The sequence below is a fragment of the Terrapene carolina genome, unplaced genomic scaffold, assembly GCF_002925995.2.
Source record: "Terrapene carolina triunguis isolate 2854851 unplaced genomic scaffold, T_m_triunguis-2.0 Scaffold234, whole genome shotgun sequence".
Classification (NCBI taxonomy): Eukaryota; Metazoa; Chordata; order Testudines; family Emydidae; genus Terrapene; species Terrapene triunguis.
The window spans coordinates 6,678,669-6,697,883 of record NW_020664585.1 but is presented as its reverse complement, the minus strand read 5'-3'; the positions used below and the strand labels follow the sequence as shown (position 1 = coordinate 6,697,883).

The following is a 19,215-nucleotide window of genomic DNA, read 5'->3' as shown; positions in this document are numbered from 1 at the left end:
TTGTTTGTTGGAGTCCCAGTGAGGTTAGGATAAAAATCCTGCTGAACAGTCCTTTTTATTTGACCCTTTTAAACATCCATTTCCAAACACACACGTTCACTTGGGGATGAGAAAAAAAGGCAAGTTATGAAGAAACTGCCTTGATCCCTTACACCAGAGTGCTGAATGTGCTTTTATTAATAAGCTAGTTTTTAGTGAGTTAGTAATAAGCAAGTCTGTCTTTATAGAAACTGAACTGGCAGGATTTCCTGTGAATGCAAAAGATTGACAGTCTAAATATGGTTTAATTTTCTACTTTCCTTTGACTACCTTCCCACACCTTTAACTCAGTCTAAGGCAGGGGTGGGCAAACTATGGCCCAGGGGCCACATCCGACCCTCCAGACATTTTAATCAGGCCCTCGAGCTCCCGCCAGGGAGCGTGGTCCAGGGCTTGCCTTGCTCTGGCGCTTCAGCTGGGGAGTGGGGTTGGGGGCTTGCCCCGCTCTGTGCGGCTCCCAGAGGCAGTGTCATGTCCCCGCTCCGGCTCCTATGTCTAGGGGCAACCAAGGGGCTCTGCACGTTGCCCCCCGCTCCAAGTGCCATCCCTGCAGCACCCATTGGCCGGGAACTGCGACCAATGGGAGCGGCAGGGGCGGCGCCTGCGGACAGGGCAGCGCGCAGAGCCACCTGGCCGCGCCTCTGCGTAGGAGCCAGAGTGGGGACATGCTGCGGCTTCTGGGAGCTGCTTGAGGTAAGCTGCCTGGAGCCTGCACCCCTGACCCCCTCTTGCACCCCGACCCCCTGCCCCAACCCTGATCCCCCTCCCACCCTCCGAACCCCTTGATCCCAGCCCAGAGCACCCTACTGCACCTCTAACCCCTCATCCCCAACCTCACCCCAGAGCCCCCACCCCCAGCGGGAGCCCCCATCTCCCCCCCCCCCCCCCCGCACTCCACCCCCCCAATTTCATGAGCATTCATGGCCCGCCATACATTTCCATACCTAGATGTGGCCCTTGGGCCAAAAAGTTTGCCCATCCCTGGTCTAAGGTGACACTACTGTAAGCATAAGACATAGCTGAAGATCATCTGCATCACTGATTCCATCTCCCTGCAGATGTTAAATGCCTCCCCCATAATTTAATAATGTATACATTCTCTGAGACGACACTTGATCTTAGCCAAAAGCTACACTTGATCTTAGTGAAAAGCCTACAGAGAAGACTATATTTTTGTAACTTTCCAGAATCTTTGTAATTTTGGAACTACATTAATATCTCTCACCCTTCTTTTAAAATCACAGAAGAAACTCTGATTCCATACTAAAAAGAATGCAGAGAAGCCTAACTGTGATCTGGATTTTGTAATGTGACTTACCTGGTTGCAGAAATAGATAATGAACACATTTCCACTTCTTGATTGGTAGCAAAACATATATCTAAACTACAATGGTGGAGGAGGAGTGGGGGAGAATTGGATGTTAAAGTGGATATAATTTAAGAGGTAAAAATAGTACACACCTGTTAGAAATTAAAAATAAACAAAAGCCCCCAAACACTATTTCTTTAAATACCCTCATAGTCTAAATTGTTTATCTAATGTTTCCTCTTTAAAAATGTATGCTTTCAATATAAATATCCTAAATTATTTGCAGATTCATTTATAGCTGAAGTTGCTCTTTGGAAGTTTCCAGTATTGCCAATTCAAGTTACATCATCAACATGAAAACCGCTAGTGTTCCCCAAAATATATACTTAGTCACACCTAACTATAGTGCTAGATGCTACTAATAAGTGGAACATTACTATAACTGAAAAAACACACATCAAAATTTTTCTGTTTTTCAATTTAGTTATTTAATGCATTTGACAGCACTTTGTGAGTAGCCAGTTTCACTGTTCCCCTTATAGTTAGTCAGTCTCTCTTGCTGAAGAGACTTTTATAAACATTAATGGAGGAGCAGAAAAATCTCTTGAATCTTATTTCAAAGGAATTTAAAAAAGATAATTTCATAGTATTTAGAGCAGCAAATTAAAAAAACAAAACAGAATCTGCCCTCCTCCCCCTCCTAAAAAAACAAAAACAGGTGACAATCAGTCAATTTAAGATAAATCAAATTGACAGCGTCCTTTTCAGTCAAACCATAGTAGGGAATAACCTTGCACTTCTAGGGGACCTGACGTCATGACCCCTCCCCCTCAATGTTCAGATTCCCTCGTCTGAGTGGTGGAAATTGTAGTTGCATCCTCAGAGTCCTACAGCATTCCAAAGAAGCATTACTAATAGTGCCTTTGAACTAGGGATGTCCTTCATTCCCCTTCTTATGGCAGGAAATGTAGCCATTAAAAAACAAACAAAAGCTCCATGAGACATGAAACAACACTCTGCAAGATGACTTTTTGCCTGACTTTGTTGTTTTAAGCCCTGTGTATATTCCGCAAGACATCTGTAATAAACCAGTGCAAATGCTGAGATGTGCTGCATGCACTTTTAGCAGTGGTTATACCTAGTGCCATTTCAGGACCTCTCCCAATGTCCTAGTAGCCAGCCAACTCACATTCCTCAAGTGCCTGGCTAGAAAGGACAATAATTGGGTCGCTGCCTTCTTCTCACACCAGTTTTACACTGGTGTCACTCTAACTTCATTATTTCTTATGTACACTGGTGTAACAGAGACACATTATTGCTTGTGAAGTCAGATCTGATGGCCCCCTGCTGTTTTGCTACTCATCCGTTGTAGATTGGCCCTCACTAGGGAAAGGGAAAACACACACACAATCTTGATAATGAATACACACGCGTGTGCGCACACACACACACACACTACTGCTGTATTAATTAGTTCTCTCTCTAATTTGGCTTGTTTGCCACACTTTGAATAAGCAAAACCACTTTACTTCAACTTCACTTGTGCATCCTTGTCCAATAAACACCACCCTGGGGAACCAAATGGCTTATAAACTCCCTCTTAATTGAACTTAATACATGAGTAAACCAAATAAAATGGTGGTGGTAAAAGATTTGTGTTGACAGCACAGCATACATATAATTAAGCAGTAATGAATGAGGTGCAGAATGTTTACTGGGATTTAATGACCAACTGGGAGGAGTTTATGGCCATTTATCTCAGTCAGTCACTTTTCCAAAGCCTTGTACTAAAGTCATTTCTCCTGTTACATACTAAAAATGGAGAGGCAGGAAATCTCCATACGGAGTGGTGGTTGAGGGGTGTGTGCACAAAACATTTCTGGGGAAACTCATGCCTAATTAGCTAATACAATTGCTTGCTGTCTTCAGAGATGATTCATCCAGATTAATCCGTATTACAGGTGAAGCTACAAAACTGAATATAATCACAGGATTGTAGCAACAATTATTTATAAGTACCAGCATACTGGCCTAAAATTAACAAATGTAGCCACAGTACTGTTTAAAAAAAAAAAAAAAAAAATCTCCTTCTATTTTGCTTCTAGTTTCATTTCAGGAAAGCAGTTGTCTCTAGACTAGTGGTTTTCAAACTGCAGGTCATGACCCAGTACTGGGTCACGGAATGTAAGGCACTGGGTCGCAGTGGCTCTGGTCAGCACGGCTGACCGGGCCGTTTAAAAGTCCAGTCGGCGGTGCTGCCTGGTTAAGGCAGGCTAGTCCCTACCTGTTCTGACACTGCACTGCGCCCCGGAAGTGGCCAGCAGCAGGTCTGGCTCCAAGGTGAGGGGGGCGCCACAAGGCTTTGCACGCTGCCCCTGCCCTGAGCACCTGCTCTGCACTCCCATTGGCTGGTTCCTGGCCAATGGGATCTGGTGGGGGGCGGTGCCTGCGGCGAGAGCCATGTGGAGCCACTTGCGCGCCTCCACCTAGGAGCCGGACCTGCTGCTGGCTGCTTCCAGGGCACAGCGTGGTCCGCAGTGCCAGGACAGGCAGGAAGCCTGCCTCCGCACCCCCACTGTGCCGCTGACCAAGAGCCGCCTGAGGTAAGACTGCGCCCCAACCATGCACCCCAATCGCCTGCCCCAGCCCTGAGACCCCCCCCAAGCCCAGAGCCTCATCCCTGGCCCCACCCCAGAGCCTGCATCCCAATCCAGAGCCCTGACCCCTCCCGCACCCCAGCCCTGAGCCCCCCAAACCCAGACCCCACTCCTGCAGCCCAAACCCATCATCCCTGCAGTCCTCACCCCTGCACCTCAACCCTCTGCCCCAGCCCTAAGCCCCTCCCACACCCCAAGCCTCTCATCCCTAGCTCCATTAGGTCGTGGGCATCAACAATTTTCTTCAACTGGGTCACCAGAAAAAAAATTTGAAAACCTCTGCTCTAGACCATTAATGATATCAAATGGCATGTGGTTTACATTAAGAGGTTTAACCCTTAAATATCAGCTGCACATGGTGGTTGGAGGAATGGGGCATGCTTTCTAATAAAGAATTTCAAAGGTGTCTTTTTTTTTTTTTTTTTGTTGTTTTTTTTTTTTTTTCTTTCGTTTTGTCTTAAATTTCAGGAACATTAAGGTTGGTGTTCCCTGGTTGGATGGGCAATCACTGGAGGTCTCAGATGTGGATTGTGACTTTTACCTGCCTTTAATTGAAGCAGAGATGTTAAATCTTTACCACAGATCTTTGCTCCCAAGACTGTTTGTCTGTTTAATTCCGAGTTTTAAAACAGTCTGAATAAATATTGTTTAACTTCTTTTGAACTAGGTTTCACTTTGATGACATCTCTGATGTCATCCTACCAGTTCCCCAGTTGTCTATAAAGTCTTCTAGGGAAAACAGGGCAGACATGACCTGGATTTCTACTTTTTTTTTTTTTTTTTTTAAATAAAAATAACCCCCAAACCACTTCAGGCCTTTGTTATGCACTGTAAAGAAGCAAACAAGGCACAGCCACAAATCAGCCATAGAAACGTGGACGTCTATGAGCAGATTGAATGGGGGATGCAGGAGAAAGGGTTTGACAGGGAGCAGCAGCGGTGCTGTGCGAAAGCGAAGAAATTGTGGCAGGCATACCAGAAAGCCAGGGAGGCCAATAGTCAACTTGATGCTGAGCCACAGACCTGCCACTCTTACAAAGAACTGCATGCTGTACTTGGAGGAAACCCCACCAGCATCTTGCACGTCTCCAAGGAGCCTGAGTCATTGGCCCCTGGTGCGAACAGTGAGGAAGAGGAGGAGAAGAGGGAGGATGGGGGATGTGCGACCGTGAGCGGGGAGATTGTTGAGCTGTGCTGTGAGCCAGGACCTGTTTGAGACTCCACGATCTAGTCAGTCCTGGCAGTCGAGTACAGGTGAACCTGATACAGGGGAAAGAACCTTGGGTAAGTGTGTAAATGTATTTCCCATTACAGTGATGGTGCCCCCAACTTAGCAGGACATAGCTATCGACTTTCCTTTCTTTTATTTGTACTAAAAGAGCTAGTGGTACAACAGGTAACACCTGCTTTTCATTCCCCTGTGGAGTTAGGCAGGGGACTCCTTATGGAGCAGTTTATGTACCTGGGGTTGTCCCTCGAATTCTCCTGAGAGATCTCAATGAAACTTCCACGGAGGTACTTTGCAATCTTCTCGGAAAGGTTTCTAGGGATGGCAGCCTTATTTCTTCCTCTGAGGAAGGATCCTTTTCCATGCCAGTCAGTGATAACTTTGGCAGGCACCATTTCATAAACAGGTTAGCAGCATACTGGCCCAGACGGCTTTGGAACGCCAGCAGCAACTGTGTTGTCTGTGCCTTTGTTACTCTCAGAAGTGAGAGATCAGCTGAAATCACCATCACCTGTGGAAAGTGGTGACAGTGTTCAGTGGGCCATTCCCACCTCATTTCCCTCAGCCCTGGCCAGCCATACTCACCATGTGAGTGGGGCCATGCACAAGCACTCCGAAGCAGAAGGGTCAATAAGCATGTTTTGTTTAAAACTTTACGAGAGCAAGGGAAGGGAGTTCTGAACTTTAACTTTTGCTTTCTGTTGTACCGTTGTCAGTATAGTCACCTCTGTCTGTTTTATCTGCAGCTGCTTGAGGGCAGAAGGAGAAAAAGACAACCCAGGATGACAATTTCAATGAGATCCTGGAAGCCAGAGCTGCGTCAGACCGTGAACAGAGGCCCTGGAGGATGAATATTGCAGACTCCAGGGAGAAACACCAGGACGTAATGGAGCTTCTCCGACAGCAAACACAGATGCTGCAGACACTAGTGGACCTACAGGGTCTGCAATCCCAGGCTCATCTCCCTTTGCAGTCCATGGAGAACGCCAGTATAGCAACTCCCTACACCCCCTCAACATTCCACGTGGCATCAGGGACGCATCCCTACCCCCTACACACGGGGAGACATCCTGGACACAAACAACTTCAGCTACAGTTGCTGTATGTATAGTTAATATGTACATGAATGTTCCATCCCCTTCTTTATGCTCTGTTCCATAAATTGATTGAGGTTGTAATATATTTGCTTTTAACTTTCACAGATTTTTTTTCTGAAGTGTTGTTACTCAATAAAATTATTATTTGGAAAATAAATCCTGGGAGAATGGCTGGCAGTCCTGAAAGCACCCACTTACTTGTGATTGTTCACTTTGTCATTGATCCTATGAGATATTTCAAACACAGTGTAATAATCATAAATGTACAGCCTGCACCACAAAAGTAATAGGTGCGCATCTATGAATACAACACTGGTAATGCACCAAGTGCCACACAGTTCTTAACAGGTTCCCAAACTTCAGGGCCAGGCAGAGCACAGTACACCACAACACATTATTGTGACTCTTGTTAAGTGCTGTGTAGCTCCGTGTTGAGCTTTTTTGATAGCCTTGTATCTGGCTGTTCAAACTCAGCAGACAGCCATTCCACCTGTGCCCTCCACCCTGGCAGCAACTTTTCTCCCTTTGCATCACAGACATTCTGCAGGACACAGTGGGCAGTTGTAACCATTGATATTTTTCTCACTGACATCCAATCTTGTGAGTAAACACCAGCATCACTTCAGTCTACCAAAAGCACATTCGGCTGTCATTTTGCGCCTGCTTGAGCCGGTAGTTGAATCTTTCCTCGGTGTTGTTGAGGTGTATGGTGTACGGCTTCATGAGCTAGGGGAGTAAGTGGTAGGCTGGGACCCCCAGGATAACTATTGGCATTTCAGCATCACCAAAGGTGATCCGCCAGTGGGGAAAGTCCCTGCCTGTAGCTTTCTGAACAGTCCTGTGTTCTTAAAAGTGCAAACATCATGTGCCTTTCCTGACCAGCCAACACTGATGTCAGTGAAGTGTCCCCAGTGATCCACGAGAGCTTGCATAACCACAGAAAAAGAGCTTTCTGTTGATTACTCTGTGGCAAAGGAGTGTGGTGCCAGAATAGGGATATGCATGCTGTCCATTGCTCCACCACAGTTCGGGAACCTCATTGCTGAAAATCCATCTATTTTTGTCCTGCACGTTGCCAAGAGAAGACTATTAATGGCCCTTCACACTTGCATGACAGTGATTTCCCCTCCCCCCCCCCCAGTGGATTTTCCAGCTCCAAAATGATTTCTCACAGCAGCAATCCAGCGTTGCAAGTTTCTATAGTGCGATCGCCACTCGGTTCTCCATTGTCAGTGCAATTCTCATTGTGGTGTCCCTGCACTGGAGGGCTGGGTTGAACTCAGCACACAGATCCAGGAATGTGGTCTTGTGCATCCGAAAGTTTTGAAGCCACTGCTCATCATCCCAAATCTTCATTATGATGTGATTCCACCAGTCAGTGCTCATTTGTTGGGCCCAGAAGCGGTGCTCCACCATTTGCACCTGTTCTGTGAATGCCACCAACAATCTTGAATTGGTTCTTACTGTGTCCCACAGCAATCTGACGTCCAGGATGTTGTCCTGTTCCCCGCGGTGGTACTTGTCGTTCTGCAAATACTGGAGGATTGTGCGTCTTGTGCTTGCAGTGCTCATGACGAGTGCAGAGCTGTGCAGGCTCCATGCTTCTGTCACACGTGTTGGACAGCAACAAGTCCTGTGTGTGTTCGTGGTACTTTCAAAAGTAGTACAAATTACGTGATAGCGATGATGTGGGGTGGAGAAAGTTGGATGCTGGGAAGTTGACCTCTTCCTCCTAGTCTCCTGTGTAACTTGTTTCTGCCCCACCATGCATTGCCAAAACTTCCCAAAAGACAGTGCGGTGGATGGTGGTGAGTTGCATGCTGGGATACTTACTCATGGTGCACTGTGGTGTGCATTGACACAAGCACTCCTGGTGAGTACTTGCAGCGCCAGTGCAAGGCGCCAAGTATGCACACGCACAAGCGATGTACCTAACTGCGGCGGCTTTAGACCACCGTAACTTTTGTCAGCGAAGTATAGTGTAGCCATGCCCTCTCACTCACTCACCTGATGAGTTCCTGTAGTGTGTTGCTGATGCAACTTGTGAAATATCAGTTAGAAAAATAAGGTGTGTGGGGGTGCGCGGGTAGGTTCTGCCTCTGAGCATCACATCCCTTTCCTGTGTGGGTTCTCTCTCTGAACATCACTGTTTCCTGCTGCACACAGTCACTTGTATCGCATCCTCTAAAATAAAGTAGCTTGCAGGCCTAAGGCTTGCATGGATGTTGCTGGTTAGGCAGGTGGTGCCCAGAAGAGGGCATTCTCCCTCTAGGCTGATGGGGTGTGTGTGTGTGTGTGTGTGAGAGGTAGGTAACGGTGCTTACTCAGACTTCAACTTACTCTCTGCTATTATTACATAATTAAAATGTGGGGTGGGGTTCAGTGACCTCTGAGAGCATTACTGACAAAATATATCCATTATGTATGCTGAGGAAAATGGAGAGGCCAACGGTCTGAACCCAGAATTGAGAGCCATTGGAATGTTACTCCTGATGGAATCTGGTTGGGGAGGATTAAGTCTGCTGCTCACTGGTGTGTTTTTTGTGACTGAGAGTGAATGGGAACTGTGGGCTTTCTTGGTATTTCTTGCAATTTCGTTGACCGTTACAGTTGTGAACTGTAGAGATAAAACAATGGCTGCTTTTGCCTCCCAGTAACATTGAATAGACTATGTAATTAATCTCACAGTGGTAGATTGTTTTGACTCAAGACTGTGTGATGTTCCTGGTTTTCAAACCTCACTTATTTTATACTGATTGATTTTTATCCTAGCTCAAGAAATGATTAGTACTGACCTGGCCAAACTATTTTAGCACATTCTGCTCAGACTGATAACTTTCTCCAGTTTATGCCAGTCACGTTCCATCTCAATATTGAAAGACTGGCTTTATATTTAAGGTGCATATTTGTGACTTTCCTCCCCACTGTCCTCCTTAATTACCTGTTTTGGTTTTTCTTTTTTCTTTTTAAGGATTAAGGGCTGGTGGGTGTCTCATCATTATGTCTCCACATTTCTATCTGGAGTAATGTTAACATGGTAAGTTTTCTCTTTACTCTGCTGACAGATTTTCATTGAGGGTTTACATTAACGGTTTTAAACCCTCCTCAGACGCGTCTAAAGTGACCTGGTATAAATGTGTCTTTCCAAGCACTTGCTGTAGCTTTGTGCCTTATATGTTTTCTCTGGTGTGACATTTGGAATGATAAATATAGAACTACTGGAGAGTTCAGTTACAGCTCTATTAAAACAACAGCTCAGTAGCTGTAATGGGGGCAGCAAAATGTCTGAATCTCCCTGATTTGCTGCTCTATATAAAGAGCTAAGAAATTTATATTAAAGAACAAGCAGATAAATCTCTCTATATAGACAATAAATGACATGAATTATATTCAATAAATCTTTGGGTTTTTTACTTTCATTTTGCTGAACCCAGATTATAAAAGTAAACATTCAAACTCGTGGTTTTGTTTTGGGTTTAATTTTTATCTCCTGGTTAGGGTGATCATGCAAACAATTTGAATGTTGTTTTGTGTAATTTAACAAAACCTTGATTAAAATAGTCTCACTTATAATCTTTTTTTATATATGTTTAATATAAAAATCCTTTTATTTCAGTCACTATTTAACTTCTTTATTAAAACCACAGGAACAAAGGTTTTATTAAAACAATAAAAAAAATTACTTCTCCCCTCAGGTGCACACACCTATTTTGATTGTTTTTTTGCAAATATTGCTTAATGATTTGATCATTGGCTATAGAATACTGCCATTTAATTAGCAAGAAAAGGCAACATTCCCAGTTAGAGAAAAAAACCCAGGGAAACCCAATGAGATAAGTTGCCTACAACCCAGAGTTGTGATGTTTAGACATTTACTGACATCGTAAGCTTTGACATATGCTTTGCCACAAGCTGAGATCTGCAGCCTAGTGGGCCGCACTGCATAACAAGAATAACTGCTTATGTCATTCACTGATGGGCTCAGACTTGACTGAAATAGGGAGAAGGAACTTTATATTAGTTTTTGTATTTCTTATTAAACCAAAAGTGTGAATCTTTTTTCTTTTTTACCCCCCTCTCTATCAGGCCAGATGGACTCATGTATCAAATGTTTCGCAATCAATTTTTAGCGTTTTCAATTTTTCAGAGTAAGTATATCTTACCTTGTTAATTCTTGAATAAAATATGGATTCTCTACCCTTCTGCCTCTTAAATACTAAGGTTCCCTGCGGGGTGGAGGGGGAGAGAGAGAGAGAGCTCAGTGGTTTGAGCATTGGCCTGCTAAACCCAGGGTTGTGAATTCAATCCTTGAGGGGGCCACCTAGGGATGGAGCAAAATGAGTACTTGGTCCTGCTAGTGAAGGTAGGGGGCTGGACTCGATGACCTTTCAGGGTCCCTTCCAGCTCTGAGATAGGTATATCATTAGTATTAAACTAAGGGCTTGTCTACAGTTGACTGTTATAGTGCTTCACTATAGACACTACCTGTGCCACCGAGAGGCAGTAGCTATGTTGATAGCACTAGGTCAGTTGAAGAATTCTATTTAAACTGGGGGGGGGGGGGGGGTTAGACCAGTTTAACTACATCATTCTGGGATATGGATTTTTCACACCTCTGAGCCATGTAGGTGGGTCGACCTAACTTTTTAGTGTGGACCAGGCCTAAGTTCGCAGATAATAATGAATTAACTCTTCTTACTGTTCGTGTTAGAGTAGCCACTGCAACATGATTTTGTTTTCTCCCGTCCAGTTTCAACTAAAATGAATAATTCCTTTGTTTTCCAGGCTGTGTACAGTTCCTACAATATTATTATCAAAGTGGCTGCCTTTACAGACTCCGTGCATTAGGGAAAAGAAACCACTTGGATCTTACAGTAGGTGGGTGTTTTTGTAACCCCTAATTTAGTTTTACAAAAACCATTTAATTTACATTCAGCAGCTAATTGACTTAAAGTTTTAAATGTGATTTCTCAGCCTGTTTTCACTTCCACAGAGTTTATCTCAAAGCCTTCCCAGCATCATTCCACTATCCTGCCCTGATCATTTTGAGTATGTAGGTGTTAGCAACAGGAGACTGAAACTAAATGATTTATGACCCTTTTGTTATGTTGGACAAAAAGGATCGTATTAAACTGATATTTTGAAGGCTTTGTAATCTTAAATGTAAAAATTCTATCTTTATTATTTGTCATCTTATATATAGCCATAGGCATCCAGGGTGGTTTACATAAAATGTAGAGCTCCTTGTCCTGAACATCTTATCTGAAGAAGACATAGAAAGTAATAACAGATGATGGTGCAGGAGAGTGGTGGGCCTGTAGGTACTAATTTATTTGTCTCTCCTAATGTTCTGGTTTTACAGAAGGATTTCAGTCTTGGATGTGGCGAGGGCTGACCTTTCTTCTTCCCTTCCTGTTCTTTGGGCATGTAAGTTGGAGAACCTGGCTCCTACATATTTCACTGATTTTGTTTTATTTGAACACAAAGACCAGGGATTTTCAGAGTTGTTAGTGCTGTAATTGTAGCAAAACACAAAGTTGCCTCTTGGATCACATAGTGCATATGGTAACTGTGTTCCAGAGCTGGGAATTGAGTATCCCTTTTAGAAAGAAGTTATGAAATGGTTGAAAGTAGGAAGACTAGTTTAACACAGATTATTCCAGAAACCTGTAGTCACTAGATTTTGCTCTCTTCTAATGAAAATACATCTGGTTGGTTTTTTTTTCCGTATGAGATCATGAAGAAGCCCTTTAACCTTTGTAATTAGAGGAGTTTGCCATTGGAGTTCTTCTGTTTGGTTACCTGGCAACCCCCTCTTTTAGTGATTGCATATGTCCCTTACGCTATGTAGGTGTATGCATGTCTCATGCATCAGTGCCAGAGAGTTTTTTCCCTAGTGGTAACCTTAGAGGCAGCCCCATATGTCCACTGGCTTCCTCCTGCCCTGAGCCCAGGGTATAAATCGTGACCCACCCCACCCATCCTTTTGTTCTTCTTACCCTCTGTGGCTAGTAGTCAGAGCACTCCTGGGCTTTCCAGCCTCATTCCCCTGTGAACTGTTACTTATAGTTAGCTTTTTTCATTTAGCGGTACTCACTGTTTTTATTCTTTCGCCTCCTTTTTTTTTTTCTTTTTTTTTTTTTTCCCCTTTTTCTTTTTAACTTATTTAATTTTCTTTGGCTACAGCAGGATTCTGGGCCTTGCCCGGTACTGGGGGAACTTATGTCAAGGTCTCCAGGTTTTAAGCCCTGCTTCCGCTGCCATGAACCAATGCCTATTAGTGACCTGAGGACTTTCTATTTAAAATGCTTGGGTGAGGGTCACATTAGAGATGGGTGTCTGATCTGCTGTGGCTTCCAATCCAGAACAAGAAGCAGAGAGAAGAGAGCCTTAGCTAACTTCTCATGGCCCTTTGCCTGGCGTCAGGGAACCCCCTCGTTTGGCACAAGGGAGTTCATTGACCACCTCTTGTAGGAGTGCTTCCGTGGTCTCTCCAGCAGACAGACTATAGGAGATCCCCTTCACCAGGGCCATCATTTTCAAGGCGCAAGACCACAGACCATTCCCGTCCTTTGAAGCATAAGAACACACTGACTTCTTTGAAGTCCTGGGTACGGGCCGCCTCTGCAATGGAAGGCCACTCTGTACCAAAGATATAGTGCGTGCCCTTCAGCTTGCCATTTCCTGTACTAGTTCGCAGTCCCTCTCATAGGGCTGAGCTGTTGACTCCTATATGCACCCCTGGACCGTTGAGATGGGCCATCTCAAGAGTGATGGCTGTAGATGCGTCGTCCCTGCTTATGGTGGGGCAGCTGTCCGTTTCGGTGCCACTCTGCCATTGCCACTGATTCAGGTCAAAGATCCTCTTCTGGCACCATCACAGGTGCGATGGCCATCAGCACCAACGTCAGGGTCTGTTACGGCCCCATCGGTCTCAGGCCAGGTACCGCATTCATTGGCCTCCTCAGTAGGCCTAGGGTATGGCACCTCCACCTCATCACATGGTACCACTGTCTAGGAAGCCTTCAATGCTGCCACTGGTACTGCAGTCTTGACGTAGATCCTGGGCTCCGAGGACTCCTCCTGGTACCACACCACCTAGGATTTGGGAGTATTTTTACTCATAGTCAAAGTCAGGTTTCCCACTTCAGAGAGTCCAGGGCCGCCTCCTACTCTCACAGAAATTGCTCTGTCAAGGGCAGATCAAGGGATAGGGAACCCTGGCCTAGGCATAACTGGCTTCTGATACTGTGTCAGCCACCTCATTGGCCATATTGGAGGCCTTGGGGAATACCACCAGCATCGAGATCAACATCTCTGCTTCTTCATAGAAGCAGATCGTCAAGAAAGGCGGCTTCCCACCTGATACCAAGGAACCACTAATGGTTGGTGCAGAACAGCATCCAGACACAGAATGGCTGGACTTCCCCAATCAGCCTTGTGCCAGCAGTCTGCCTCAGCAGTGCAAGATCAGCCCCGGGAGGCTTCTGCCTTGCCTCCTCTGAATATGTCATCCTCATCGCCGGATGACGCGCTCCTACCAGAAGCTTCCTTCCCGGTTCTGGATGACTATAAAGTTACTAAAAAGGATGGATGCATCTCTTGGCATTCAAATGGAGCTGGTGGAGGAGAATCCTCACAAGCTGATAGATGTTTTGCACCCAGCTAATTCAGCCTTTCCTGTACATGAGATGATAATGCAGCCCATCAAGTCACTGTGGCAAACCCCCTCATCTGTTCAACCAATGGCTAAGTGCATAGAGCACAAATACCAGGTTCCATCCCAGGGGCTGGAGAAGGTTTATTCACACCCCACACCATGCTCACTGGGAGTGGCCATGGTAAATGAAAGGCACTGTCAAGGTCAAGCTAAGGCTATGTCCTCTGTTTGCCCCCCCCTTCCCCTCCCCCTAAAAAAGGATGCAAATCAGTTAACCCCTTTTAGGGGGAGAGGTTTATTCAAGGTGTGTGTGGGGGGGGGCGGGGGGAGTGGAGGTTACATCTTCATATTGCTGACCACCAGGCCCTCTTGGCCTGGTATAACTATTCAGATGGGAAGGCAGTGTCTCCGTTCATGAACAAATTGCCTGAAAACTGTAAGGAACAGTTTGTCCCTCTTGGTGGCAGGTCACCTGGTTTCTCCATCAGCTGTGCAGTTTTCCAGGCTCCCTGAATCCACTTTTATTACTTTGAGGACAAATTTCCCCCCTCCCCCACTCTGGCTTCATTTTTATTTGGTGGTTGGGGGCATTGGGGGTATTTTATTTACTTCCACAATGGTTGTGGGTCATAGATCAAATATCCCCTTGCCTCTATGCCAGCTGCTAGCAAGTTTAAAAAACAACCCAAAAACCTGTGCAATGTACATCACAATGTAATAATTCAAGCACCTCATTTTCAAAGCTCTGCCTGACTCTACCACCTAGATTTCTGCCTTCATTCTCCCCTCCATCCCCCAACTGTTTATGCTCCTAAATGCACTTTTTGTACCCTCCCACTCATAGCTACATCCCCTTTTATGCTGCCCCTCATGCTTAAAGTTCCCTCCCTTTCTTTGGATACCATCTGATCACTCTGCTTTGCTGAAATTCCACCTTCTAAAGATATTTTCCATGGAGCATTTCAGCCATAATTCACCAACATCAGAAGTGTGTAATTAAAAACAATAAATACAAACTACACTCCACTTTGTGATTGGACCTTCATGTAGCTCTCCAGTATATTACAGATTTGTCCTGTACTGTACGTGTCCAATTGAAGCACCGATCCTCCATCCTTTACTTGAGTAACCTCTGAAATCTCATAACGAATGCAGACTCAGGCCCTTAGACTCTAAGCTCTCTGGGACAGGACCATGTCTTAGTGTGTACCGTGTGGTACAAAAGATGTGCCATGGATACATACGTAATGACATGGTGATACTGGGTGCAGTATAAAATTTTAAACAAGAAAAGGGACTTAAAATGTAGAAGTATTCCTCCCTTCTTGTAGATAAAACTACAATTGGAAAATCTACCTGGGAGAAATTGATTATTCTTGATTTGTTTTAAAAGCAGGGAGGCTCAATGTTGCTCTGCTGCTGTGGTTCATTCAAGACTAATTCCTACAACAATCTCAAACTCTTTAAAACATTTTAATTCTTTTGATACCTTAAATCTTACTGTTTTTGTTTTGTAGTTTTGTTTTTTTTTTTTTTTTTTAAATCCGCCCTCTCCCCCACAGGGAATGCACCTGTAAACGAACATCATACAATAGAATGCACTTGTGCATGAAAAGCCTGAGTCACGTTAATGTGCTGACTTGTTGAAGAACCAGACTCCAATATAAATATCTATGCAATGTTTTACATAATCCTTCATGGTCAGCAACAAGTATCTTACCCATACTTCATGCATAGCTGTGGCTTCCAAATTCAGTAGATTTTTGCCAAAGGACACACCAGCATGTCAAGTAGCTTCCCTTGCTGTGCTAATTGCTAATTTACAGCAGGCTAAACTGTTTAACAATCATTTTTATTTTTATTATATTTTAATGAAGTGGTCTCTCTTTTCTCTTAGTTTTGGCAGCTCTATAATGCAATCACACTTTTTGAACTGTCTAGGCATACGGAATGCAAAGAATGGCAGGTAGGTAACTCTGTTTACAATAAACAAGAACTCTGATGTTATCATATTGATCCAAATGCCTTAGTCTGAAAATTGACATAGAATTTGTCAGAATAACTTCCTTTGTATCAGTTGAATACAATACCAAACAGAAGGTAGCTATAAAGAATATGGCAGTATCCATTTTATTACTATATCTTTAAGGATGCTGACACTTTTCTACTTAGTGTTCCTCATTGCCAACGACATGTACATGTTTTCTCGAATTCAGTTGCTTGTATTGATCTTGATATAGAATGATGTGAATTGCTTGGTAAGATGAGCTCAAGCAAACAATATGCATTCTGATATGGCTAAATAGAAATGTATACATCTAGGAACAAAGAATTAGGCAGGCCATACTTACGTGAGGGGGACTTTATCCTGGGAAGTAGTGACTCTGAAAGATGTGGGGATCCTGGTGGATAATCGGCTGAACATGAACTCCCAGTGTGACTCTGTGGCCAAAAAAGCTAATGCAATCCTGGGAGTATAAACAGGGCAATCTCAAATAGGTGTACAGAGGATATTTTACCTCTGTTTTTGGCCCTGGTGTGACCACTGCTGGAAGGCTGTGTCCAGTTCTGGTGCCCACAATTCAAGAAGGATGTTGATAAATTGGAGCGGGTTCAGAGAAGAGCCATGAGAACAATTAAAGGATTAGAAAACATGCCTTGTAGTGATAGACTCAAAGAGCTCAATATATTTAGTTTAACAAAGAGGCGGTTGAGGGGGCGTGACTTGATTATAAGTACTTACATGGGGAACAAATATTTGATAATGGGCTTTCAGTCTAGCAGAGAAAAGTCTAACATGATCCATTGTCTGGAAGTTGAAAATAGAGAAATTGGAAATAAGGTGTAAATTCTTAGTGACAGTAATTAACCACTGGAACAATTTGCCAAGAGTCATGGTGGATTTTCCATCACTAACCATCTTTAAATCAAGATGGACGTTTCTCTATAAGATATACTCTTCTTCAAAAGGAATATTTGGGGAGTTCTTTGGCCTGTGTTCTACAGGGAGGTCAGACCTTCTGATACCTTCTGGCCTTTGAATCTGTGAATCCAAATGAAATCTAGAGGAGTTATTGCACACCCAGTAGGGCAGGGAATCTCATGTGGCGGGCTGTTGGTTTTTGTTTGCTTGTTGGTTTTTTATTTAAATTCAGCAGGCCCCATGCCCTAGCTCCATCACACAATCTAGCATTCAGATTTTATTTCCTAGTAAAAAAGGAGGGACGCACCCTCCAGTGTTAGCTTGATATCTTATTATGCATGTAGATCCTCTCATATAAATGGACATTCCTACATCTGCTGAGGCTTGGGACTAAATATAGCCCTGGCATAAGCATGAACAACCCCACTTTCTTCAGAGTAGTTGAACTGGACCATGACATCTCCCAGACAGTGAAGTAGTTTAAAAATAATCTGTGTACAAATGTAGTAAACTTTGTTAAAGGCTGTAAAATCCCATTTAAATACACCTGTTAACTGAATAATCCATGTGAGTTCTGTATATTGGACTAGGATCTTCTCCCTCTATATGTGCCCATTGCCCCTACTACTGCTAACAGAATCATAGGTCTGGTGGTGGGGCAAAGACCAGGACAGTCCTTCCCAAATTCTATGTACAATCTGAGGCATGAGATTTGGTTACCTCCTTATCTTAAGGACAAATGTTGTTGGTTATAAAATAGGACAATAGAAGTCGGAGCTGGAAAACACCCAATATATCAGACTTTGTCCTATTGCATGGAAAGTCTATAAACCCCTTCCATAGAACCCATGTCGAAGGGAAGACCTGTCATTTTGTATACAACTTTCATATATAGTGACTCACTTTTTAAGGCAAGTAATGAGTTTGCCTGATATTAGCGGCGGGGCGGTTGTGCATGTGTTACTTATGGCCAGGACCTCCTTATCATTTTAAAAAACCCTTTCAAATCTAACTGCTGTCATAATTGGAAGATTTTTAACACATGGATCATCACTTTTGTGTGTTGTTTTTTTTCCCCCCACCCCCAGGTTTTTGTACTGGCTCTCACATTTCTGCTGCTCTTCCTTGGAAACTTTCTTACTACTTTAAAAGTGGTGCACACTAAGCTTCAGAAAAACAAAGACGAAATGAAGAAACTGTGAAACTGGGTTGCAATGGTGGACACTAAAATGTGGGATCTCTCTTCTTTCCACTCTTAGCAAATAATTTATCAGACTGAACCTGGTAAACCGCAGCTATATTGCAAATAAATCTTGGAAGAAATCCTGTTCGTGTTATGCTAAGAAAGTGAACTCTCCCAGCACAGACTGCTGTACAGTATTATGCAAGCACTGCTCTCCAGCCTGCAGCCCTATTATTTAAGTATATTTAATACAAAACACATTTGGTGTTTTTCCTTTGTATATACAGCAGTAATGTGGCATGCACCTGCCAGAACCAAACGCCAGTCTAGGGAGAAAGTGATATTTACTGTAATTCTGTTCCTTCATCTCTTGTTTTGTTTTTGGGTTGGGTTTTTTTGATCCAGCATTATTTTATTTCTGAAATTCCAGGTACTACATTAGTAAAACTTTAAAAATGTTTTAGGTCAACCAGTAATGCAGACCTAATGTTTATTTCTAAAACTGTTAATTAAAACACTACATTTTCAGTGGCCTATGCTAACCTGTGTGTACTGTGAAACTTGCCCATATTTGTACCATGCTGCTATGCACACTTTTTAAAAACTATTTAAAGAACAAACTTTTTTAAGTTAATGGTTTAAATGTTGTTTTGTTATTGGCTTTGTTTGCAGGAAGCCTGGTGATATTCAGCTAGAGATCAGGTAATCTGGTCAGCCCTGAAAAACGCACAAAATAAATAGTACAACACAGAGCTGTTTCAAGACCTTCTTTTAAATGTTGCCTTTACCATTGTTTTCCAAAACCATGTTCTTCTGAAAATGGCTCTGACCGAAGGCTGTAATTGCAGCACTTGGGCCTCTAATTTCATTTGTGAAAAGTGTTCACCCACAGGTGATATGGTGTTTTTTGTCTTATTATTTTCCTGTGTGCAATTCATTCGAGAGCATAGCGACTGTGTGTTTGGTTTCACCTACATAGTTGTTTATGGGGCACTTAGTGCACTGGATGAGGTAAATAGAATTAGTACCACTGTATTTGTCAATCTAAGGCATTGCTTTTTAGAGTACTGTATACTGAATTTTTGCCTATATGCTATAGCTTGCTTTGCAGTAAAAAAA

The 19,215-nt window shown here is 43.6% G+C and overlaps 1 protein-coding gene across 3 annotated transcripts in view; it reads left to right on the top strand.

The window, feature by feature from the left end:
• TMEM120B (transmembrane protein 120B) overlaps positions 1-18,890 on the top strand; it is a 38,012-nt gene extending 19,122 nt beyond the window's left edge. The window contains exons 7-12 of one of the 3 annotated variants that reach the window (XM_024196195.1): positions 9,302-9,367; positions 10,417-10,478; positions 11,116-11,208; positions 11,693-11,757; positions 15,888-15,956; positions 18,002-18,890. In XM_024196195.1, coding sequence (XP_024051963.1) covers positions 9,302-9,367; positions 10,417-10,478; positions 11,116-11,208; positions 11,693-11,757; positions 15,888-15,956; positions 18,002-18,115 — 469 coding nt within the window. In that variant the 3' untranslated portion in view covers positions 18,116-18,890. The remainder of the gene's footprint in view (positions 1-9,301; positions 9,368-10,416; positions 10,479-11,115; positions 11,209-11,692; positions 11,758-15,887; positions 15,957-18,001) is intronic. The other 2 variants (XM_024196196.2, XM_024196197.1) reach the window with 2 other exon arrangements.
• The last annotated feature ends 325 nt before the right edge of the window (positions 18,891-19,215 follow it).